We start from the raw sequence: 25,171 nt of genomic DNA on the forward strand, positions 1-25,171 counted from the left end.
TGGCATATAAACTGGTGGGCTTGGCATATGAAGTGGAGGGCTGGGCATGTACCCCTGCGGCATCGACGAATAAGGATGTTGTGGTGGGACTGATGCAGAACCGGTAGCGCCTTCTCTCCGTCCACGCGTCGGGAGACGATGATATTGAGACGGTTGACGTCTTTCTCGGCGCCTAGGAATGTTAACCCCTCGTGCTTCCGCCGAAAGTAGAAACGGCTTCCCATTTTCATTAAACCAGTCCATATAGTTATCCGTAACCATATGACCAGTTTCAGCGTAATATTGTCGAGGGGCCAACAGTGTATATCGGTTCTCCCAAAGCGCAATCCAATCTCTGTGTCTCACCACCCAGTTAACATCTTTCTTTCCTCGTCTATCTATGTTATGCACGTCGTCTAAATTCCTAGGAGCTCCAGGAATATATTGCGTACAACCATACTGACGGAGCACGCGATCAACTGGATGCCACTCAATAATAGCATAACATATAAGAGGTATAACCGATATCCATACCTCTAATGACCCACTAAGGTGGGGTAGGATGCAAGCTTTCACTTCATCGCTCGCATAAGGTATCCACTGAAACTGAAATATAAATATACAATTCAAATAAATAAAATATTCTAATTATATCTAACATTTTAAATTAAAATATTAATAATTAAAAAAATTTAAAAACATACCTCAGACCCAGCTTTCGTATCAATAAGTAAACGAATTTCCTCTAACCCAGTAGGTATACTTTTATGGTCCTTTCTTTTCATCGACCACCTATGAAATATAATATAAACTAAATATCACCCTATTTAATTGAAATTATTTAAATCAAAATTTAGTTCGAAAATTACCTCAACAATAAGGGGAATACGTATGGTTCATTCACGATCGGGCATAAGAAAGGCATGCGGAACCACGCCCATGATTGTAGAAGCAGAAGACATCCACCGATAGCAGTTTTCTTATAATTCGTCGCCCGACACATTTCTCTAAAGAGAAATGCCAAAACTGCAGCACCCCAACTATATCTTCCAGCTTCATCAAAATCGATCAGATGTCGCAACCACATACAATGCACCTGGTTGTGAGATTTGTCGGGCATCAATATTCCTCCAATTATTCGTAGAATATATGCCCGAGCACATGCCTTTGCTTGATCCTCTGAAGCATTTTCATTTAAAACCTCAAAATTAGCTTTCAACCAAGATAAAGCTATTCTACCTCCATTAAACTCTGGCGGAGCAGCTCCAAGATAATCAATGCACATTGATTGCCAATCACCATCCTCCATACCACACATCATATTTCCGTCGACGGGAAGCCCCAGATGCATAGAGACATCCTCCAATGTAATTGTCGCCTCTCCACATGGAAGGTGAAAAGTGTGTGTCTCGGGCCTCCACCTCTCAATCAGTGCAGAAATTAGGACAGGTTCGAGTTTGCAACCGCCTATAATTGTTGCAATATACCCGAACCCGGCAGAAGCCAAATATGGCAAAATACGTTCAGTTGTCGGTATACGTGGATTTTTAATGAAAGTCTCTAAAATACGATCAGCATCCTAAATAATATACATTATAAAAAATAAAATTAATATAAATTCATAATAACTTTAAAATAAAATAAATTTAAATATTAACATTAATTATAAAAAATATTACCATATCGCTAAAATGTCTGGAGATATGATCAATATCCAATCGCAACAGCATTTCGTTTTCCATTATAACTGTAGACAAAACAATATAATTAGCAAAAAAAAAATTAATAATTCTAAATAAATAATAATTATATAAATATTATTTTAATAAAAAAAATAATATTTACATAAATATATTAATATAAAAAATAATAACTATTTAAAAAAATACTAACATAAAAATAAATTTCTTACCACTAATAACAAATTTAAAACTCAAATAGTTGGAGAATTTGAGTTATATAAGAGAGGAGAATATGATTTTGGTGTGAAGAATGAGGGAGTGTTGAGGGGGTTTATATAGGGGAGGAGGAGGGGTAGTTAGGAAAAACGGATGGGGGCATTTATGACATTTAATGGAAGGCGCGTCCCCGGGGACGCGCCTTCCACACGTGGCATCCAACTCAGCGAAAACACGGGTAAAGCGCGTCCCCGGGGACGCGCCTTTGCCAACTTAGCAGAAAGGGTGCTACTTCTGGAAATATTAGTCAAACGGTGTCAGAAAGGGAAATTAAAAAAAATGGTGTCAGTTATGTAATTTAGCCCATGTTATACCCACTTGTCTCATTGCCTTCAATATTTGATGTGGACAACTCATCCATAGAAGTTACCTTTTAGAATTGGTATTTTTTTATAAATAAATTAAGGGTAAAGTATATAAATGGTCCCTTGCCTACAGCGTGGTGTTTTATTGACTCCCCCGACTATCAAGAGTTATAAAATGGTCCCCGACTATAGGATTTTACTTTGTTGATTCATTTGACTATTAAAATGATAAAATGGTCACCCGACTATTCATTATATTCCAAATTCATCATTTTCCATTAAAAATTTGATCACAGTGTGAGTTAGATGTTAATATACTATCTAAGATGTGATAAAATTTAATTCCAGAATCTTAAACGACTATCATATCTAAGACATCATGTTAACATCCAACTCAGATTGACGTTATTTTTTTAATAGAGAAGAACGAGTTTGCAACGTAATGAATATTTAGGTGACTATTTTGTAACTTTTAATAGTCGAATGACTCAACAAAGTAACATCCTATAGACGAGAGACAATTTTGTAATTTTTGATAATCGAGATAATTAATAAAACAACACTTATAGTCGATGGACTATTTGTGTATTTCACCTAAATATTAAATAATAAAACTTATAAATATGATTAAACTGGTACGCGGTTACATTTTAGGTCCAACATTTATTTTTAAATAACAAAATAGATGAAAAATGAATTGTTGTTCTTTTTTATCGTATTTTCAATAATAATTTTCTTTGACCATTTTTTTTAGTAAAGTGTATCATGGTTACCGGTGTTTTAGACTCTCGGTGTAGTTTTTTTATTGGTATTCTTTTTGGTCTTTCGTTTTTCACTGAATATATGGTTGGTTACTTTTCCGATACTCGGTTCCTCTGTTCGTTTGTACAAGACGGTTCGTTGGTTATCGTATATATGTGCCGGATGAGATTGCTGTTAAGGGGAGATCGCTTTTTCTGTTGGCTATTTTGGATATTCTTCAAGTTTCTCTCCTTCATATTTTAAAGCTCGAAGCCGTTGGTGTGTTCAATTTATGTACGCCGTTGCTCCACTTGTTAATGGTTTTGTTTATCGTGCTATCACTAAGCGATCATTGTTATATTTTATTTATGATAGTCTTGATTGTATTTATTCAGTCTGTAATTGACAAGACGTTTGTTGATACGACTTTAAATAAAAGAAATATCTTGAATATTTTTTTAAAAAAAATTCAAGTTCAGTTTAGTCTTTCTTGTTTATATGCTATACATTATTTCTGTACTTTTATGATTGCATAGGATAAATGCTAAATATGTTAATTACCAATGTTTTCATGTTTAATATATTTTTCAAGTAATTAAAAGAACAATGTAGCATTGGAAAATTTTATAACACTCAACGAGCACTGTTGAATACCATTAACGATGAGTACCGTTGAACACCATTAATTTAGTTTATAAAAATTTAAAATTATAAAGGATTCAACATATAATTAAAAATTAATTGAAAATTTAAAAGTAAATTATTTAAAATGAAATATTAATTACATTATTTCCATAATTTTTTAACAAATTTTAAATAATTTTTTAAAGGTAAACTATAATTTTTTATTGTTAAAAATAAATTATAAAAAATAATGCAATTAGTATTTTATTTTAAATAATTTACTTTTAAATTTTCAACTAATTTGTAATTATAAGTTGAATTGTTTTTGAATTTTAAATTTTTAAAAAATAAATTATTAGTGCTCAACGGTACTTATCGTTAGTGGTGTTCAGCAGTGTTTGTCAAACGTGGCAGACTCGTCCTAAAATATAATCAAAGTCATCATATTAACATCTAGCTTAGACAACCGTCAGTTTTTAATAGAAAATCACGAGTTTAAAACATAATCAATATTAAGATGATCATTTTATAATTTTTAATAGTCGATGGACTTAATAAAACAACATTATATAGTCAGATGATATTTTGTAATTTTTAATAATGAAATGATTTAATAAAGTAATATCTGATCATTTGTGTAACAAAAGTTTTTCCTCTCAAAGAACCAGACACCATAACCATTAACCAAGCATGGCCAAGCCGGCAAACAAGACGAAAGTCCAAAGACAAGGTTACTTCTTACAAAGGTCACACTTTTCATCACCTTCCTTCTCGCCTTTCCCAGTTTCCCTTTTGATAATATATCATAAAGAAAAAAAGGGAGGGGGGCTTGACTTTGAATCCCGCAACTTGGTCCCTATAATGTTTCATTTAGCTAGAATGCATTTATATTTATCCTTAATGAAAACCCCAAAAGAATTCTCTCTTTTTGGGTTCCAAATGCTCAGAATGGGGTTGAAGAAGCTAAAAGTTTGCACCTTTTGGCCACTTTCAATCTGGGTTTTTGTGCTTCTGAGTTCTGAGTTTCTTGGTAAATACGGCACAATGTCAAGATATCAGCGATTATGATCAAGGGGAAAACCCTGATGTTCTTCCCATTGTTACATACCTTGTTAATAACAGGCTTTCCAATCTCACCAATCTTCTCAGGAAGTATATCAGTAAAAGAGCAGGTTTCTGCATAAAGGACCAATGAGTTCCCCCCCCCCCATTGTTATACTTCTTGGCAGGGAGTTGAATTGTGGTTGCGATCGCATTTTCAGTTGCGTTGCGTTTAATAGGGTGCCATGCAATAATGGTTTCGAATTATACCGTTGCAGTCGTATAACGGTCGTTATTCCGACAGCGGACCGAACTATTTAAATCCATGCTTGTTGGTTCTCTGGTTGTTGAATTGAATTTGATGAGGAAATTAAAGGGGAAACATTGGGGCTTTAATTGGTTCTATGTTTGATGTTGCTTTAGGGTTCTTGAATTTGAATCTGATGAGAACAAAAAATGAATATTTTGTGCATGCAATGGAATTTGATCTTGTTTTTAAGTTTGAACTTTGAAGCTGAGTTTATGTTTCAGGAAAACCGAGTGGAACAAAGCTTTTAATTTTGAATCAAATTTGGACTTCTTGGCTTCATGCATTCTTCAAACGAGAGGTACGCTTTCGGACTCGGGTTCTTAGAGGATCGAATCGGGTACTAATTTGCTAGATATTGCCTTAAGTAGAGATTTACTTGAAGCTTAGACTGATTGAATTGCAGTATGATTTATGTTTTCTCGCGTTTTAGTAAAGTGTTGCGGTGTTTATTGGTTGAACAGGGAGTATCATGAGGCGTGTTTGCACGGCAGCGGAGGCGAAAATCTACATCGATATGTTTTTTTCAGAAATGCCAGTGTTTTGAGGCCTAACAGGAATTGTAATTTAACCTCATGGGTTTCCGGTTGTGATCCGCGATGGGCTTGTAGTGTCGGTCTGAATGAGACGGTCGACATTGAGAATTCTAAGGTCATTCCTTCTAGGACTACTGATTGTCAACCATGTTGTGCAGGGTTTCTCTGCCCTCGTAGTCTTACGTGCATGATCCGTAAGTCTCTGAGAATCTTGTAAACACTTTCATCTTGGACAGCTAGTCCCTATTAATTACCGAGAATTCCGCAAAACAAACTGTGTTCGACATTAACACCGCTAGAAATCGTGTATTTTTGTTAGTTTACGGCCTCGTAACACTTTTTTCTATACTTTTTGTGCATGCTTCATTGGATTCTGTCTTCCGAAAGCTTGTCCGTTGGATTCCCATTGTCCGCAAGCAACACTGAATACCAATACAAGCCTATGTGAGCCGTAAGTTCGTAATATTTATGCACATTTTGTTACAAGTTGAATGGCCTATGGTTGCGACAAAGTTCCATATTAAACGGAATTATTGATACGGTTTAAGATATAATTACCAGCTGCCTCCGGGAAAGCCGAACCATACGTGTGGAGGAACCAATTTATGGGCTGATATTCGTACCAGTAGGGAGGTGTTCTGTCCGGTGGGGTCGTATTGTCCATCGACGGTACAGGAAAGACCTTGCAGTAGTGGGTATTGCTTTGCTTCCGACGTTTTGCGATTTCATTCTTTAAACATTTGTCATGCCTTAGCATTAATCTTTCTTGATGCTGTTGTATTTTGTGTGTGTGCCTTTTCAGACATTACTACAGGAATGGTTCAACATCTGAGAAGCGTAAGCCGCATACTTAAAACATTATTTTTTTTATGCCCGAGTTCCGACTGCTCTCGGAATACATCTCGAGGCTTAACGTTGTCTGGATTGTTAGTTTAACCCTTATTGATCTTACAGGCTGCTTCAAGTTGACTTCTTGTGACTCACACACATTAATTCAAGATCTGCATGCCTATGGAGTTATGCTTATAGTAAGTTGTTCGCTTTTTTCGGGCAGCCGAATAAGCCAAATAACTCAAGATCTCCTTTGCTTATGCAGGCTGCTATTGTTACTTTGCTCTTGATTATCTACAACTGTTCCGACCAAGTTCTGAATATGAGGGAAAGACAACTAGCCAACACCCGAGAAGCAGCTGCAAGAAGTGCAAGGGAGAGGGCGAAAGCACGGGAGGGGCGGAAAGCTGATAAGAATGCTGCTACAAAGCTTGCAAGTGGACTACAAACTCGTATTTCACAGAGAATTTCTTTTAGAAAAGCCTCAAGGAACCCGATTTAAAATATTTGATCAAACAACGTTTGAAACGGATGAACACTTGCATACTACCGTACATATGAGTACTTCAAGCGAGTCTCTATCTTCGTCTCCACCATCCAAGGTACAATCAGTCGAGCCAAACAATCCAATGCAGGTGATGCATGAAATTGAATACACCCCTGAGAATTATGTTGAATTTGATGTCGGTAGCCATGATAGAAAATCTAAAGGCCAAACTACGAAGGGAAAACGGCCAGCCAGATTTTTAAGTATGCATCTGCTCAAATCGAGAAAGAGAAAGCTCAGCAACAAGACGATAAGAATCTTACGTTCTCGGGAGTGGTTTCTATGGCTACCGATCCTGAAATGAGGAAAAGGCCTCTGATTGAGGTCTCTTTCAAAGACCTTATGCTCACTTTGAAAGGAAAAGATAAGCATCTTTTGAGGTGTGTTATTGGAAAAATTAAGCCCGGTTGCATCACTGCTGTCATGGGACCTTCTGGTGCTGGAAGAACGACATTATTTCTGCTCTGGCTGGAAAGGCTATTGGTTGCAAGATGACTGGTTTGATTCTTATAAATGGAAAGAACGAATCAATCCGCTCGTATAGGAAAATAATCGGTTATGTGCCACAAGATGACATTGTGCATGGGAACTTGACAGTGGAAGAGAATCTATGGTTCAATGCAAAGTGCAGGTACGCTAGATTCAAACCCGTTTTTACGATACCGACATACATTTGAAACATGTGCTTATTAAAAATAAAATCTTGTTTCCTTTCTGAACCGTGTTGAAGACTGCCTGTGCATTTAACGAAACCGGATAAAGTTCTTGTCGTTGATAGAGTTATGAGTTATAGTCTTTGGGACTTCAGACGGTGCGTGATTCCTTGGTGGGGACCGTAGAGAAGCGAGGCATCTCAGGAGGCCAGAGAAAGCGAGTAAACGTCAGTTTGGAAATGGTCATGGAACCTTCACTTTTGATCTTGGATGAACCGACATCCGGTTTGGACAGTGCATCCTCTCTGCAGCTTCTTCGAGCACTTCGACATGAAGCTCTAGAATGAGTAAACATCTGCATGGTGCTTCATCAACCGAGAATGACGGAAGCCAAAGTACAAGCAACCGATTATCTCATCTTACTGCTTGCTGGAGCCTGCTTAGGAACAATAACTAAATCGGGCGAAGAAAACTTCGGGGCCATCGGTTATACTTATACCATAATTGCAGTCTGCAAGTCGGACCATTGTCACTTGTGCTAGAAGGATTTCTTTGAACTACTATATGCTCTTTCGATTCGTTCCCATGAAAGTCGCAAATGAAACATAAATTGCATATCGGATTTCTTACCATAAAGTTCCTCATGGTTTCAGCCCTTCTATGCAAAACAGCCGCCTTGAGATCGTTTTCGGTCGATAAATTACAGTACAGGAGAGAGTGCATCTGGCATGAGCAGCTTGGCTTACTTTTTGGCCAAAGACACAGTCGACCATTTTAATACCGTGATCAAGCCCGTGGTGTCTCTCTATGTTCTTTTTCTTCACAAATCCAAGATCTTCGTTTTCGGAAAATTGTATCGTCTTGTTGTGCCTAGTTTACTGTGTAACCGGTATAGGCTATGCATTTGCCATCTTCTTTCAACCTGGTCCTGCCCAACTGGTGAGCAAAGTTTAAACCATATTGAGTGGGAAAATAATGTCTTTTACCGATTTATAGCGCCGTTTATCTTTCCTTTCACATCATGATGACAGGTAGCAATATTTTATCCAAGTGTTCATATTTCCTTTAACGAAACAAAAACAACTGTTGAGAGCAGCTAGAAAAAGAAAAATCAGAGAGGGAGAGAAATAATGGCAAAAATAGCAGCTTGGAGTGCTTCTTTCACATCATATTCTTTGTCTTTCAACAAGATTTTGTCTCCTACGAATCCCATGGCAGCTCTTGGATTTTCTGCTTCTTCTTCGGCTTTTCCTTCACTTTCCAGCAAACCAAAACGACCAACAACTCTTTTCAAGGTGCTTCCTTTACTCCGTTTTACTCCTTTTCCTGACTGTATCTTTCTTGGGTATCACTTTGTTTTATGTTGTAAATTCAGGGATTTAAATTGCGGTTGTCGTAGGCTTTTCAGTTGTCTTTATCGTGATTGCGGCAATAGCAGGTGTTATTGCTGTCATTGCGGGTGTCGCGGTTGTGCAATAACGGTTTTGGACGGCAGATTTACTGTTGTATAATTGCAGCTATTCCGATAAGGGGCCGCTATTTAAATATCTGTCTGTAATGTAGATAATTTTGTTCAATGGAGTAATAGTAGGTTATGTAATTGTGGCGAAAACCCGAAAAGTGATGTATATTGGAGCTGAACTTAGATTTTTCATTATTAATGGAGTGATTGTAGGATATGCAATTGTGGCGAAAAGCCGAAAAGTGATGTATATTGGAGCTGAACTGAGAATTTTTTCATTATTAATGTAGTAGGTTATGTAATTGTGGCGAAATCCCGAAAAGTGATGTATATTGGAGCTGAACTGAGATTTTTCATTATTAATGGAGTAACTGTAGGTTGTGTAATTGTGATGATTGATGTTTTTGTTATGCCATGCTGCTTTGTGTTTTGTGATAATGAGTAGTTCATGCCATTGTTGTATTTTCCTTAAAAAAGAGCAAGCATATTCTAGCTGGATGTTTCATTTGTGTATTTGGTTGGCAGTGAGATCGGTGGCTGCTGCTGCAGAAGACGTAGCGGGATTCTATGAAATGGTTTCCGGGACGGAATGCAAGTACTGCATGCTAGGCGGCAAGGGAGGCATAGGAAAGACGAGCTGTGCTGCTTCATTGGTTGTAAAATTCGCAAACAATGGCCACCCCTCTCTGGTTGTATCAACCGATCCAGCTCATTCGTTGTCGGATTATTTTGCGCAGGTTTCGACCCACTCCCTCATGCTTTTTGCCAATGCTTTTCTCCCTGCATTTATCTTTTCTTTGGCTCAGTCTATGAGTTCATTTTTTATCTAGGATTTGACTGGAGGGATGCTAGTACCAGTTGAAGGACCCGACTTCCCCTTGTTTGCTCTTGAGGTATATGGAATAAGCCCCTAATCAGGTTTTGTTAGTTTTTCTTGAACAATTCGTTTTGATTTGCTGCAGACCGTTGTTAAGATCATGTATTCTATAAGAGATAACTATCTGCTAGTTATGGTTTTCGCGATTATTTTTCCCGCATACTTGGTGAGTTAAACTCATATCTTTAACACAGATAAACCCGGAAAAGACTAGGGAAGAATTTCGGGATGCAGCTAAGAACAATGGCGGAACTGGGGTCAAAGATTTTATGGATGGCATGGGACTCGGAATGCTTGCAGAACAGGTGAAGCTTTATTTCTATGTTTGTTCATTGTAACTTAAGATACTAATGCAGTACTTCGCTAGAATTTGCACCACGTAAATGCCATGGAAGGTCGCTTAATCGTCGCATTTTGGCCGCTAATTTTTGTTGCAAGCAAAGTTTCTTCCATATGAACCCCAAAACTTTTATTAGGTTGGAGCTGCATCCTTTGCGTGCTTCATGCCTCTCTCGATTGCATTCTTTATGCGGAACGGCATAAGTTTATGCATACAGTTACTTACAAAACTACAGTAACATGGCAAATTTAAGATGCTAAACCATGAAGAAATCCGAAAATCTTGCCACAAGAATTTCCCATTGTATTCGAGCGCATTTTCGTGACTCTAAAACCATGATTTCTGCTTCTGGTGCTTCTTTCGACATATGTAGTTAGGAGAGCTGAAATCGGGAGAACTACTCGACACGCCGCCTTCCGGTTTGGATGAAGTGATAGCAATTTCAAAGGTATGTTATGTGCTCTGTTTATTTTTGTTTTTTTAACGCCGCTTACATACCTTTGAGCTCTATACAGACTGTTGAAGCTCTTTTCTAGGTGATGCAATTTCTTGAATCACCACATTACAGTATGTTTACTCGAATAGTTTTCTACACTGCACCGACTGTTACGGTATCTTCTTTCGATTCTGCGGCACATGATATTTGAAGTCATCCCAACAAACTCTAATTGATGAGAGTTCTTTTCAGGGACATACATTACGACTTTTGTCATTGCCGGACTTCTTGGATGCATCTATAGGCAAGATATTGAAGGTTGAAATGCCGACTTGAATTATAAAAAAAATGCAACATTTTCCATTCATATTTGTTGATTTCGTTACTGGAAATGAGCTTGAATCGAATACCGAAAACCTGGAGGAAAAATGTTGTAAACATGTGTGGGAATAGCTGCATTAGTCAAATCGGAAGTTTAAGAATCCGGAACTGTTGCTGTATCCATTTGATAGTATCATCTTCTCTTGCTATGATTTCTCACCGATGCTTGCTTGTACAGCTTAGACAGAAGATAACTTCGGCCACCTCGGCGATTAAATATGCTTTCGGACAAGGAGAAACCCCTCGAAACGCTGTAAGCATGATATAGATGAGAATTGGCACCAACATCATCGTCAGCATCTTATTATTATTAGTGTTATTTGCGTAGGCTGACAAGTTGGAGCAACTGAGGGAGAGGATGGTGCAAGTGAAGGACCTTTTCCGTGACACGGATTCTACCGAGTTTGTCATCGTCTCAATCCCCACGGTAACGCCCTTAATAATTATATTCCAGTGTCATTGTCTACATGGATTCTTCGGTTACTGTCTTTTGCTTCCAATAGATTGCTTCCATATCACGCTTTCTTTTCCTAGGTAATGGAAATCGGCGAGTCATCTAGGTTGCGTGCCTCCTTGAAGAAGAACGTTCCGGTGCGGAGACTAATCGTTAATCAGATTCTTCCTCCATCTGCTTCGGACTGCAAGTTTTGTGCAGTGAAACGCAAGGTAATAAGCAGTTTACTTTCATAGAAAGATTATAAGACCTCGAGTATATCGGGGGACGAATGGTGCTAGATTAAAGTTTTTCTCTGTTGATTGAATATTCCAGGATCAGATGCGTGCTCTCGATATGATCCGTTACGATCCCGATATATCGAGCTTGAAGGTAATCCAATCACCACTGGTTGACATGGAGATTAGGGGTGTTCCGGCACTTAAATTTATGGGGGACATAATATGGAAATAAGCACTTAAATTTTCATTTTACTTTAACATGAAAATTATTTTTTATTATTGTATAAAATTTAAAAATTCAATAGATAAAGTTAAATAAATATTGAATTATCTTTCATATTAATTTTGAATTACACACCAATTAAACAAACTATACCACTTATATATCAGCACAAATTAAACAGTTTAAGTTTGTTGTAGTTTGCAAGCTTTGAAGAAAAAATAAAAACCTTTTATTTAGCGAATAGGCAAAGGAGCACCGTTCCAGTCTTTCAAGCAATCCAGCAATGGTTCAATCAACTTCCCCTCGCACATTGCTGAGAAAACCTTGTCACATTCTTCTCCCGGTGAAATCGCCTTCTCCCCGGTCAACAAATCAGTCCCCAGAACTCCCCTCACAAACTTGTACAACGGGTATGACCTGCATTCCTCGATCTTGTTCTGGATGGCCGGGTTCCCGTTCTCGAATTCGGTCCTAGCGTTCTCGACTTCTTTAGGCAGATGTGTTTTCAGCTCTTCTTCGAATGCACTGATCTTTTGGAAGATCGAAGTGGTCGAGTCGTGTTCTTTCTCGCCATTCATCAGCGCATGGTCTACTAGTACTTGTCTCAGCTTTTGAATTAAAGGGTAATTTGGACTGCAGGGATCGTCGATGTATGCGTAGAGATGTTCGCGATCGACAACTCGTAGAAGGTCCTTTTCGCAGAATCTTGATGGGTGAAGTTCGCCGTTGGATCCCATTGTTAGGACTCTTTTAGCCACTTGGCTAATTGTGTTCTTCACGGTGTACTTCAAATTCTCTTCCAAATGCCTCAGGTCAATGGCTTGGCAGAGGGCGACCAAGAAAGTCGACGACATGAGCTTCAATATGTCGATAGCTTCGGCTGTCTTTCTTGCTGAGATTAAGCCTAAAGAGTTCACATCTTGGTTATGTTGCTCGGCGCTCTGCACATGGTTGGTAACGGGGTTACCGAGGAACTGAAGCTCAGAACAGTACGAAGCCATCGCGATTTCAGCTCCCTTGAAACCATAGTCCAGGCTCGGGTTTCGGCCTCCTGACAAGTTCGAAGGCAACCCGTTGTTGTAGTAATCATTAACTAGCTCAGAGAATTGAGCAAACAAGAGTTTGCCGATCGCAGCAATGGCTAAACGAGTGTTGTCCATCGATACACCGATCGGGGTACCCTGGAAGTTCCCTCCATGTAAGGCCTTATCTCTCGAGACGTCAATCAAGGGATTGTCGTTGACCGAATTGATCTCTCGTTCAATCATTTTGGTCGCAAACCTTATTGTTTCGATCTGAGGACCAAGCCATTGAGGCGACGTTCGAAGAGCGTATCGGTCTTGTTTCGGCTTCTGGAGAGGGTCCATTTCATGCAACTTTTGTGCTGCTTTAATGTAAGAGCTGCCATCCAAAATATGTTCCATAATTGCAGCTGCTTCAATTTGTCCAGGATGATGCTTCAATTTATGAGTCAAGTGATCTGTAAACTCAGGTTTCCCTTGCATAACTTCAGCAAAAACGGCTGACAAAACTTCAGACAGAACAGCTAACACATTTGCCTCGTAAAGGACCAAGGAAGCTAACCCGGACCCGACCGCGGTTCCGTTAACCATAGCCAGACCCTCTTTCGGTTGCAACTCGAAGAATCCACCATCGATCCCAGCTTTGTTAAAGGCCTCAGTGGGGCTCAATGTCTCACCATTAGGTCCCAATGCTCTAGCGTTGGGCCTGCCGGTTAAAAGGCCGGCGATGTAAGAAAGTGGGACGAGGTCACCGGACGCGGAAATTGAGCCCCTGAGTGGCACACACGGTGTTATGTTGACGTTAAGGAGCTTAGTGATGGCTTCAAGGATCTCGAATCGAATGCCGGAATAGCCTTGCAGCAGTGTGTTGATCCGGACAAGCATGGCGGCCCTGGTCGCGCCATGGGGCAAAGTGTGGCATGACTCGGTCCCTTGACCGAAAACTCCGGCATTCAAGAACCTAGTCGCACCAAAATCATGTTTAGCCACCTTTGTGTACATCATGAAATAATATGCGCGTCATGAAGTATAACTAAAATATATTGAAATAATTTGAAAATTATAAATAAAATATATCCAATCTGTCGACACCGTTTTTCGCCCGGGCGGGGAAAGACCGATACCGACTCGGGGGTTTTCTCTTTGAAAATCATTTCAAAATGTGAGGAGTCGCCACCAATCATTTAAGGTGAGATTGGAACACCGTAAAAACCGGATGATTTTAATAAAACCTTTCATTTTAATAAAATACCGAGCTTTAGGTCTGCGAAAAATCCAAAAATCGGGTTCGGGAGTCAGTTACGTGTGGGGAAGGATTAACACCCCACAAGCGCCCAAAATTTGGTACCTAGTTGATTACCCTATATTTAAAATCGGAAATTTTGAGTTCGGTCTTTATTTAATTTAAAAATCATTAAGGATGCAAAGTTTGAAAAGGATATTCGTTTATTGAGACCAATAACATTCGCCCCCGAGCGTAAATGCGGGAGATCAGTTATTGTGTCTAATAACCGAACATTGCCTCGTTTTTTTTTAAATCATGATGTGGTTTTGAAAAGGATGTCGACTTATTTAGGGAATTACCAGTAGTCACCCCCTGAGCGTGATCGCGGGAGATATACTATTAATTCCTTAATAAGTGAACAGTGCCTTAGATTTATAAAAATAATGCGATCAAGCAAAATTTTATTTAATCCTAATTATACTAAAAATAAATTAAGGCTTTTTTCTAACCTACGGTGTCAAATTATGGAAATTAAAGAATCTAAGGGCTTATATCTAAAATGTAGGCTCTAATATTAATCATATTTAATTATGTCAATATTTAAAGTCTAATTGAAGTTCGAGAACTAAAAAAAAATCAGAGAACTAAAACAACGGGCTCTGAAAGATTTAAAAATCTAAAGACCTAAATTGAACGTTTTTAAAGTGAAGGGATTAACCTACTTATTAAACTAAAATTTTTAGAAAATATTAATTATTAATTAATTTTAATCGAACAATTGATTCGAGTATTCGGGGGTATAATGCGAAAACTCGACTCGAATTGCCCCCTAATTAAACTACAGTGTCATCCTAATTTCTGATTTTGATTCGAATATTAATCCTAATTAAAAATAAAATTACAAAATAAATTAAACAAATACTAAAATTAAACAAAATAGTAAAAATTACAAATAATAAAGAAAATTAAAATACAAAGATCTAAATATAATAAAATTTAAATATAATGACTAAATTGCGAGAAAATAAAAGAAAGTAACTCAATAAAAAGTAAACAGGGACCAAAATGCAAGAAAATAAAATTCAGTAACTACATTAAGACTAATAAGTACTAAATCAAAATAAAATAAAAATACATGCCAAAATAAAATATATATAGAAATAAAAGATGCAGTGACCAAAATATAAAAACACTCTAAAATTAAAGGTACTAAAACAGTAAATTTACCAGAAAAATAAAGCATGCATAGAGAAATGGTTAAACATCAATTTCGGTCATTACAGTGACTAAAATGTAAAAAAAGAAAAAATTAGAGGCATTTAAGATGTAATTTTACCATTAATCTAGCATATATATATCAACCTTTACTCTTTTTTGTTTCATTTTTACCCAAAACACAAAAAAAAAAGGAAAGAGCTCTTGAGAACTCTCTCAACCATTCCACCACCAGCCAACTTGCTCAACCCCGACCACCGACCGGCAGCCACTCTGGCCTCCGTACACGGTGGCCGAAAATTCTAATATCGACTCAAATCGCCCCAAAACAATAGATCTACCCATTAGGCACCCTCATTGGGACTAAAACCACCAAATAAAGCCTTAAAGTACCCGAAAATACCCCGAAATCGCTCGGTTTTCCCAGATTCCGGCGACCTCCAACGAGGCCCCTTTGGCTCAAGTAAGCCTCGATTCCTATTTCTTTTATTTCTTACTATAAAATACACATTATTTATGTTTTTTATTATTCCGAAATTAAACAAAAAAATCAAATATTATTGTTATTTCGAAATAAAATAAAATAAATAAATTGAACGTTGTTGTTTCGAAATAAAGTATAAAAAACTAAAAAATAACTACCTTGCAAAACTGCTTTGTATTTCTACTGGAAAAAAAACCCCGATCCCTTCAAATTATTTTTCTTGACTTTTATAGCCAAATGTTTACATAATATAATCATAAAATATTACAAATGTTTCGGTGATTTTTTGCATGTCTCTGCAGGAATCAAGGGATGATGGGAGCAGGTGAAGTGGATAAACTGCATTTGACGTATGATTTGAAAATTGGGGATTACACAATCCAAAAATTCAGATCACTAACATTATGATCCATATTCGATTAAAAAATTAGATATATAAATTTTCAGATCGGATATTCGAATATCCATATTTGAACATAAAACTTAATTTGACAAAAAATTCATATTTAAATTTTATATTTTGTGAATTTATACATCTTCTTGAATATTCGAAAATCCAATTAAAATTTAATTGGATCTTACCCCAATATATATATATATATAATTGTTCACACAAAATAAACAATTAAACATTTTAATTTTTATTGGATTAGATTCTTAGTGTTTACTGGACTAAATTTATCTAAACTCTAAAGACCCAAATTTAATTGAAATTTAGATAATTTAAAAATAAAATTTAAATAACCCACTTTTTTCTTGAGGCTCAAATTTAATTTAAAATTATCTAAACTTTAAAGAGTCATATTTAATTGAAATTCAATCTAAATTATTCAAAAATCAAAAAAAGCAAGCACGAATCAAGTGGCCTCCGTGGTAAATAATTGTTGTTATTCATTGAGGATCCGATTTCAAACACCATAGATGACAGAAGTGTGAGCATTCAATGTTAAAGGATTGAAAAATATCTTTGAATTGATAATATTTTGTACTTATCACATATTAATTAAAAAATAAAAAAGTGGGTAAACTACGCATTTAGTACTTAAACTTTTAATTTTTTCAAAATCATACCTAACGTTTAGTTTTCATTTTATTTTAGTACCTCACCGTTTGTACCTAAATCATCAATTTTTGTCCATTTTTAGTACTTAAACTTTCAAATTTTTTCAATACTAAAATAAAACAAAAACTAAACTTTAAATATAATTTTGAAAATATTGAAAGTTTAGGTATTAAAATAGATTAAAACTGATGATTTAGATACTAAACACAAAATTTACCCTTAAATATTAATAACATAGAATAATGAAAATAAATGTTGATATTTTAAAAATAAATAAATAAAGAAGGTTAAGACAGGCGGAAAAACACAAAGGGACAAGTGAATGGATCTTTCACATAATTAATGAGTAAATTCAACCACCGAACATGGCGGCAAGAGTGTTGTTCTACTAATTGTAGCCAATTTAATGCATCAGTTAGGGTTTAGTTACCTAAGTTAACGGATTAACATATCTATACGAAATTTAATTAATATCCTTATACAGTGAAACGACTTTGAAATATAAATATAAATACTTTAAAAATAAAATACTTTTAGATATAAATATAAATATGACGTTAAAAATAAATAATAAATGAAATTCAAATTTACCTTATAAGCTCCTTTTGGAGAGCAGCGCCTTGTTTGGTTCTCCGATGAGAGGTTGCGCCAAAGCCGGTGGTGACTCCATAACTGTCCATGCCTTTATTCATTCCTTCCATCACCCAATCACTACTCGCCTTTACGGCGGGCCGCGCCGCCTCGGAAAGCTCCACCTGGACGGCGGCGTTTCGGTTGGCAATGGCCGTTACCTGAGCTATCGTTAGCGTCTCGCCACCGAGACGGACCACCGGCTTCTTGTACTCCTCCACCATCCGCTTCACTTCATCGAGATGGCTGCCTCTCATCGACTGAGCCGACGCGGCCCAGTTCAAGGGATCGGACTCAGCAGCTGTGCAGAAACCGTTCCCGCCATTGCAGTTAGCTGAAAACATCTCCATCGGCTCCATTGAAGATCTAATGATTGAAAAAACACAGTTTTTTTTTCTTTCTGGAAGAAAATGGAAAAGGAAATTTTCAGGGAAAGTAAAAATTTTCCTGAGTTTGTTGAACGATAATCAGTAGCTTTAAATAGAGGCAAAATTTAAAATAGGCTTAATATAAAAATAAGTGTCTAAATTAAATTTAAAATTGATTTTTTGATATTTAAAGATTTTTTTTTATAAAAATATATACCTAATGTTTTCACTATTATACTTTTAGTTGTCTACTGTTAAAAAAATTGTTAAATGACACGTTTCATGTTTATATTTTATATATATTTTTTTAAATAAAATATTTTAAAAATATATATAAACGTGACATGTGTCGCTTTATATTTTTTTAACGATTGATAGATAAAAGTGTATCGATAAAAATATTAGACACCTATTTAAAAAAAAAATTAAATATCAAAAGTAAATTTTAGTTATAATTTAGGTGTTTATTTTTATATTAATCCAAAATAAAATGACATTGAGAGTTGGGTGGGTTAGTTGAGAACATTACGTGGCCGTGGATCTTAGTTATATTTTTGTCGTTGAGATGTCAACACGTGGGCTTTTCTCATTGGATACCACTTGCATAAATCCCCCACAGAATTGAAAAATACAAAATTTTTCTATCGAAGGGAGACGGGGGTTGGTGAGCACTCGAGGAGGCACGAAATCAACCAGGTCATCCCCCATTCTTCTAATAGATTCGAATCTAACGAATTTTGATCCGATTTAATTTTTTTAGTTCAAGTTCGATTGGATCTAGGATTTATAGTAAAAATTATTAATCCGACTTGGATGATAGTATAATCATCTCTTATACATTTAATGATACAATTATTTCTTATATACGTATCCATTTGAGTTGACTGTGAATTTTTCCGCTAAGAATTATATCAAATTTTAGATCAAATAAAATCTTCTTAAATTCAAATCGAATGACAAATAAAAGATACGATGTACAAATTATATTGGGGTTGGGATAATCCAAAAATCTAACTTGACTCGAATCGTACCTACCTACCCCTAACTAACGTTAATGATTAAAATGGTTAAATAATCTAACAATTATCAAAGTTCAAGTCTTATTAGTAATTAATTTGGTCTACAAAAATTTCATATATTATATAAATATGTGATATCTTAAATATAGCTATGGTATAAAAATGCAACATATTACTGAAAATTATTTTTTCTTCAACAAATTACAAGCTAATATTTAATAATTAGATTATTTATTTATAATATATATACATATGTGTGTGTGCACGCGTAAATACTTCGTATACACGCGTCGGCGAAAAGTATATAACAGTACAGAAGATTATTTCGTTTCAGGTAGAAAGTATGAGGACTAATAAGTGACTTTTGAAAATATGGGGACCAAAATATAGTCTCGAGAAACCACGAATGATATGTATTTGTACTTAAAAATTAAGATCACGAATGACTGCAATTGTCATATCACGCATCATATATGCATCATATATATATATATATATATATATATATATATATATATATATATATATATATATATATATCTCTAATCCTCATCTCTATTCTAGAGTAATTCATCTTCATCACTATCTCTACATTACCACTAATTCTATTTTATTCACAATATTTAACTATTATAATATTAATTTTAAAAATATAAAAAATCAGAAAAAATACAAAAAATCCGAAAAATTATAAAAAAAAATTAGTATGATTATTTATCTAATTTAAATGTATTTTTACTTATCTTATAATTTAATATATTTTATTAAAAAAAGGCAAGATGTAGCTTAAGTTACAGTTCCACGCTAGATGTGGCGCGACACTATAGCATTTCTCCACAGTAGCGTTTTTTCTGGCGCAGGGTTAGAGACTCTACTTTAGAGAAAATCTCCAAAGTAGAGAAGCATTGGAGATGCTAATGTATTACTAGTAACATGCATTGAAATGCACTACTAATATAAAATAGGGTAAAATTTATAAACAGTTACAAAATTTTTTATATTTATTTTATTTATCATTGAATTTTTAAAAATTATAAAATAATCATTAAACTTTGAACTCTGTTAAAAAAATAAATAACAATAGTTAAATGTTATTAAGAAGTTAAAAACGTACTAAATTAATAAAGAAATATTTTATTTAATCCCTTGTAATCACCATTTTTCCCGTGACCCAAACAAAAAATCAACGGGCCTCAAGCCCAAACCAAACTAAACCCGACCAAGCCTAAATCTAAGACCCGACCCAAACCCGAATCAAACCCAACCCGGATCCTAAGCCTAACCTAGCCTTAGCCGCCCACTTCACCAATCAGCTCCTGCCAATCCTCTGCCCCAATCCCAACAAAGTCTTGTATGCACGCCATTGCTCAGGTCCAATACTCATGCCACCAGCTGCTCCACTCCATCAACAACAAACAACAAGCAAAACAAAACAAAGAATTATCATTTCTTTTCTCTTCTCTGTAATGGGTATAAAACCCCAAAGCAAACCATGTACGAGGAGAGACCTCGAAAAATTCAAAAAGCAATAAAAAAATCAGCAACTGTTTTTTTAGAAACTAATTATAGCATTCTTTCCCCCTTTTTTTTGGCTCTTGATTCGTAAGTTAAGCAAAACAAAGGTAAAAAAAATCAAGAGAAGAGAAAGAGAGTTACCTTCAGTCAGGCACATCGACGGCGTTCGGAGGGTCGGTTTGTGGATCCGAAAGGTGAGAAGGACCGCACGAAAGAGGGGACCAACATATTTTGATTTGGGCCCGATCCAACAGCAGACAGCGGAGATTCGGGCGGTGGAAGTCGAGGGGGTTCTCGGCTTGTTTCGTGGCGTTGGGGCCATTTTTTACAAAACTGAGCCCGAATCCATGACCATCATGTCGAGAGGAGCATGCCCGTGAAATTTGGTGGCCACCGACGATCGCGGCGACCGGCAAGGGCCCGACGACAGACGATTACTAGAGAGAGGGGAGAGTCTCTCTCTCTAATTTTTTTTTAAAACGAACAAAAAAAAGGAAAAAAAAGGTTTGAAATTATAGAAAATTTTCTAAGGAAATTGCTTTCTAGTCCCCCAAATTTTATTGTGTTTTTGCAAAATAGTCACTGTCAGGAACCGTTTTCATAATTTTCCCATTTACATGTACGCTTTGTATTTTTGGTAAAATTGCAGTTCAGGTCCACCTATGTTTGACGTGTTTTTCCATTTTGGTCACTCGACCTTTCGTTTCTAATTTATTCCAATTTTATCATTCTTTTTTATTTTATATTAATTTAGTCACCTATTTGTGTTGTTATTTATTTAAAATTAGTCAATGATTTTTGTTTTGTTTCATTTTAGTCATTAATTAGTTCTCTTTTTATTTTATTTATGAATCTGATGCTATAGTTTTTTAATTTTTGCATTTTGGTCACTATTTATTTCTTATTTAACTACTAACTTTATTTTCTTGCATTTTAGCCACTGTTATTTTATGCAATTTAGTCACGATTTATTTTTATTTAGCTACTATTTTTTATTTTGTTACATTTTAGTCCTTTATATTCATTAATTGTTTTTATTTTAGCCTTCAATTTTAAATTCCTTTTAACTTAGTCCTTGTTAGATCATTTGTCTTTTAAATTAAACATGTTTTGATTTTGATTTTAATGTTTTAGTCCCCATCTAGATTACTTTTATTTTAGATTTAGTCCTTAAATTAGGAGAATTCTTAATTTGGTCTCGCTTTTGCTGGAGGTTCTAATTTAATTATTCGAATCTTAAAATTAATTTAGGTTAATATTATAGCCTCTATTTTTAGATTAGATTTCAAATTAGTCTTTTAATTTAGGGAATAATACGAGTTGGTCCTCGCCTAAATGCTCGAGGGACCATCTCGGTTATTCGATTCAATAATTGGTTTAAAAATCAAATAGGGTTAATATTAGAACCTACACTTCTAGGTTTGTGCCTAACTTTCATAATTTGACACTTTAGGATACAGAGAGCCTTAAATTACCCTTAGTTAATTAGGACGGATAAAATTTGTTAGATTGCATTTTTAAAACCCAAGGCAATGTTCACTTATTATGGAATTAATGGTGTATCTCCCGCAAGTATGCTCATGGGGTGACTACAAATGATTCCCTAAATAGGTCGACATCCTTTTCAAGACCGCATCATGATTTCTAAAATTAATACAATGTCTGGTTATTAGGCATAATAGTTGATCTCCCGCGTTTATGCTAGGGGTGAATGCTATTGTCTTTAATAAAACGAATACCCTTTTCAACTTTACATATGTAGTGATTTTCAAATTAAATAAAGATCGAACTTAAAATTTTTAATTTTAAATATAGGGTAATCAACTAGGTACCAATTTGGGCGCTTGTGGGGGTGCTAATCCTTCCCTACTCGTAACTGACTCTCGAACCCGATTTCTGGATTTTCACAGACCTTAAAACTTGGTATTTTGATAAAAATAAAATGTTTTATTAAAATCATCCATTTTTATGGTGTCCCAATCGCACCTTAAATGATTAGTGGGGACTCATCACATTTTGAAATTCTTTTCAAAAGAAAAATCCTTGAGTCGGTATCCATCTTTCCCCGCTTGGGCGAAAAACGGTGTCGACATCCCTCAATTATAACTAAAATTTCATTTTAATATTTTTATTAAGTAGTAATTCTTTAAAAATATAAATTTTAGAATTTTTTATAATATATGAAAATATTTTTTTAAAATAAAAAATATTTAAAAAAACAGTTATCAAACAATGAAATTAATTTTTTGTTCAAAAAATTATTTTATAAGTAATTATTTATTTAATTATTTTATATTTTTAAAATAAAAATTTATAATTTTTGACGTCCTAAAATTTATATTATCGTATAATATTTTTTAATGATGTGAAATTTAAGTGTAATTTAAAAATCATACGTCCATAATTTTATAATATCATATCAAATAATTTTTAATTTATATGGTACAAATTTAATATTTATAATATAAAATTAAAAGATGATATTTATTTTAAATATATCTATTTTATTTTCAATACAACGAACCTAATAAGAATTATTTCAATAAAAATTAAGAATAAAATTAAATTTTTGTTACAATTGAAGGGTCAAATGTAGGCCTGTAAATGAACTGGACATTCAGTGAATCGTTCATGAACCGTGCGGCGGGAAATTCGTTTATGTGTGATTATTTATTAAATGAACGAACATGAACAAGATTTTGCGTTTGTTTAATTAAATGAATGAACACGAACAAAGGGTTCGTTCGTTCATTTACGTTCGTGAACATTCGATTATATGTTCGTTTATGTTCGTTCATTTATGTTCGAATAGAGGGCGAGTTGAATATGTTACAAAGATTATTGAAGTTTGGATTTCAAGAAGATTGTTTTGTTGAACAAATTAACTTTAAGACTTTATTATGTCCATATAGCTTATTTATGATTTATGTATGTTTTTTTCGTATTCGAACAAATTAACTCTAAAGTTACAAGTTATATTAATGAATTTTAAGTTGTTATTCTTGTTGTTTACTTTTTTTTTACATTTATCTGTTGTGTTGGAATATGTTTGTTTTTTGTGTTTGTGTTAGTGTTATTTGTTTGTGTTTGTTTATTGTGTTCGTTTATGTTCATTTATTATGTTTGTTTATGTTCGTTCGTTTGTGTTCGTTTACGTTCGTTTATGTTCGTTTATCATTTAAATGAACGAACATGAACAAGCTATATTTCTTAATGAACGACCATGAACAAGCTATATTCCTTAATGAACGAACATGAACCAAAAAAAATTGAACGTTTATGTTCGTGTTCGTTTATTTATTAAATGAATGAACATGAACATACTTCCGTTTGTGTGCGTTCGGTTCGTTTACAAACCTAGTCAAATGAGATTTTTCTTAATGGTTTTGTGCCCATTTTGTAACAAATTTAAAATTTAATATTCATTGTGTAACTTTTAAAAGTTAAATGTTCAAAAGTGGAATTTTGGCATAGTTTATTGACCATTTGTAAATTTTACCCTATAAAATTAGTAGTAAATTGCAATGAATGACATGCATTCTAGAACTTTTCATATATATATATTGGAAAATTCTACAACACTCGACAAATACTGATAAGCACCATTAACGATGAGTAATTTTAATTTAATTTATAAAAAAAATTAAAATTTTAAAGGGCTCAACATATAATTATAAATTAGTTAAAAAATTAAAGTAAATTATTTAGGGTAAACTATAACATTGACAACTCAGCTATTTAGCCATTTTATTTTTACCATCGATCTTTCAAATTTGTCAATCAGGTCACTTAACTATTTAATTGTTGTCAATAAAGTCACATGTCGTTATTGAAAGTGTTGACGTGCCAATTAATAAAACTGACATAATTACACATTTAGTGCTCAATAGTTATATATTCTATCAATTTGATCATAATTTTAATTTAATTTAATAAATTTAACCATCTAATCATTTTTTACATGTGTCACTATTTTATTAAAGGATTTGTTTTATAACTTAAATTTATTTAATTTAAATATTTTTTGACCCACTCGTATCACCATCTGATTGGAGGAAAAACAATTAACATAGTAAAGTAGTGTATAAAAAGAGTTCATGAGAGTTGAACATGGGTGTAATTGATATAGCATGCAAGCCTTTCCCACTAAACCAATCATATCATTTGTTTAATGCTTGAAAAAAAGAAAGGAAAATGGAAATGAAGTGATCCAAACATGAGCTAAAAATCTTAAGAGTATTAAACCATTAAAATAGATCACAAATTTTATTAATTGTTAGATAGATTTTATATATTTTTTAAATATTAGTTGATACAATATTAAAAAAATGAATTTAAGATTTGTGTATTTTTAATCTAAATTTAATATTCTTCTCACATTTATAATTCAATGATTATATAAATAATTTTGAACTAAATATTTTTAATTTTATTAATAATTTTATTTTTATAATTATTAATTAAATTAAAAATATTCGATTTAAGATTATATATAATCATTAAATTATAAATGTGAAAAAAATAAACACTAAATTTAACTTATAAAATATATGCAATTGATATCCAAATTTAAGATTTGCTTCAATGTTATATTATGTCAATGATTACCAATTTTATTAACTGTCACATCAACACTTTTGTTAAATATTAATGTCACGTGGCTTAATTGAATATAATTAAATAGTTAAGTGATCTGATTGACAAAATTAATAGA

At 34.4% G+C, this 25,171-nt stretch overlaps 2 protein-coding genes and 1 pseudogene across 3 annotated transcripts; 2 read left to right on the forward strand and 1 right to left on the reverse strand.

Moving 5' to 3' along the window:
* Positions 1–673: 673 nt before the first annotated feature.
* Positions 674–23,424, reverse strand: LOC120176691 (phenylalanine ammonia-lyase G4-like). Of its 2 annotated transcripts, XM_039183071.1 has the most exons (7): positions 23,409–23,424; positions 20,890–20,894; positions 17,517–17,921; positions 12,150–13,899; positions 9,757–9,764; positions 5,829–5,834; positions 674–683 (listed from the first exon to the last, which is right to left on the reverse strand). In XM_039183071.1, the coding sequence occupies exons 3-4, from the start codon at positions 17,912–17,914 to the stop codon at positions 12,150–12,152; spliced, it is 2,148 nt and encodes a 715-aa protein (XP_039039002.1). In that variant the 5' UTR covers positions 17,915–17,921; positions 20,890–20,894; positions 23,409–23,424; the 3' UTR covers positions 674–683; positions 5,829–5,834; positions 9,757–9,764. The 2 variants fall into 2 exon arrangements, with proteins under 2 accessions (XP_039039002.1, XP_039039001.1); XM_039183070.1 differs by lacking the exons at positions 674–683; positions 5,829–5,834; positions 9,757–9,764 and having other exon boundaries at positions 12,149–13,899.
* LOC120176557 lies at positions 4,547–8,622 on the forward strand (annotated as a pseudogene).
* Positions 8,653–11,925, forward strand: LOC120176559 (ATPase GET3B-like). The gene is made up of 13 exons (XM_039182970.1): positions 8,653–8,854; positions 8,922–8,989; positions 9,086–9,231; positions 9,430–9,721; positions 9,815–9,877; positions 10,056–10,166; positions 10,575–10,665; positions 10,787–10,806; positions 10,890–10,955; positions 11,197–11,271; positions 11,347–11,445; positions 11,553–11,684; positions 11,788–11,925. Exons 1-13 carry the CDS (start codon positions 8,653–8,655, stop codon positions 11,923–11,925), a joined length of 1,503 nt encoding a protein of 500 aa, XP_039038901.1.
* Positions 23,425–25,171: the final 1,747 nt, after the last annotated feature.

Source organism: Hibiscus syriacus, unplaced genomic scaffold, assembly GCF_006381635.1.
Source record: "Hibiscus syriacus cultivar Baekdansim isolate YM2019G1 unplaced genomic scaffold, ASM638163v2 tig00112249_pilon, whole genome shotgun sequence".
Taxonomy (NCBI): domain Eukaryota; kingdom Viridiplantae; phylum Streptophyta; class Magnoliopsida; order Malvales; family Malvaceae; genus Hibiscus; species Hibiscus syriacus.

Coding starts and splice junctions, on each gene's coding strand:
- LOC120176559 (XM_039182970.1), top strand. CDS start 8,653: ATGGCAAAAATAGCAGCTTGGAGTGCTTCTTTCACATCATATTCTTTG. Junction 9,232..9,429: donor GCGAAAAGCCGAAAAGTGAT/GTATATTGGAGC, acceptor GATAATGAGTAG/TTCATGCCATTGTTGTATTT. Junction 10,167..10,574: donor TCGGAATGCTTGCAGAACAG/GTGAAGCTTTAT, acceptor CGACATATGTAG/TTAGGAGAGCTGAAATCGGG.
- LOC120176691 (XM_039183071.1), bottom strand. CDS start 17,914: ATGGAGCCGATGGAGATGTTTTCAGCTAACTGCAATGGCGGGAACGGT. Junction 13,900..17,516: donor CTCCAAAAGGAGCTTATAAG/GTAAATTTGAAT, acceptor TGGTGCGACTAG/GTTCTTGAATGCCGGAGTTT.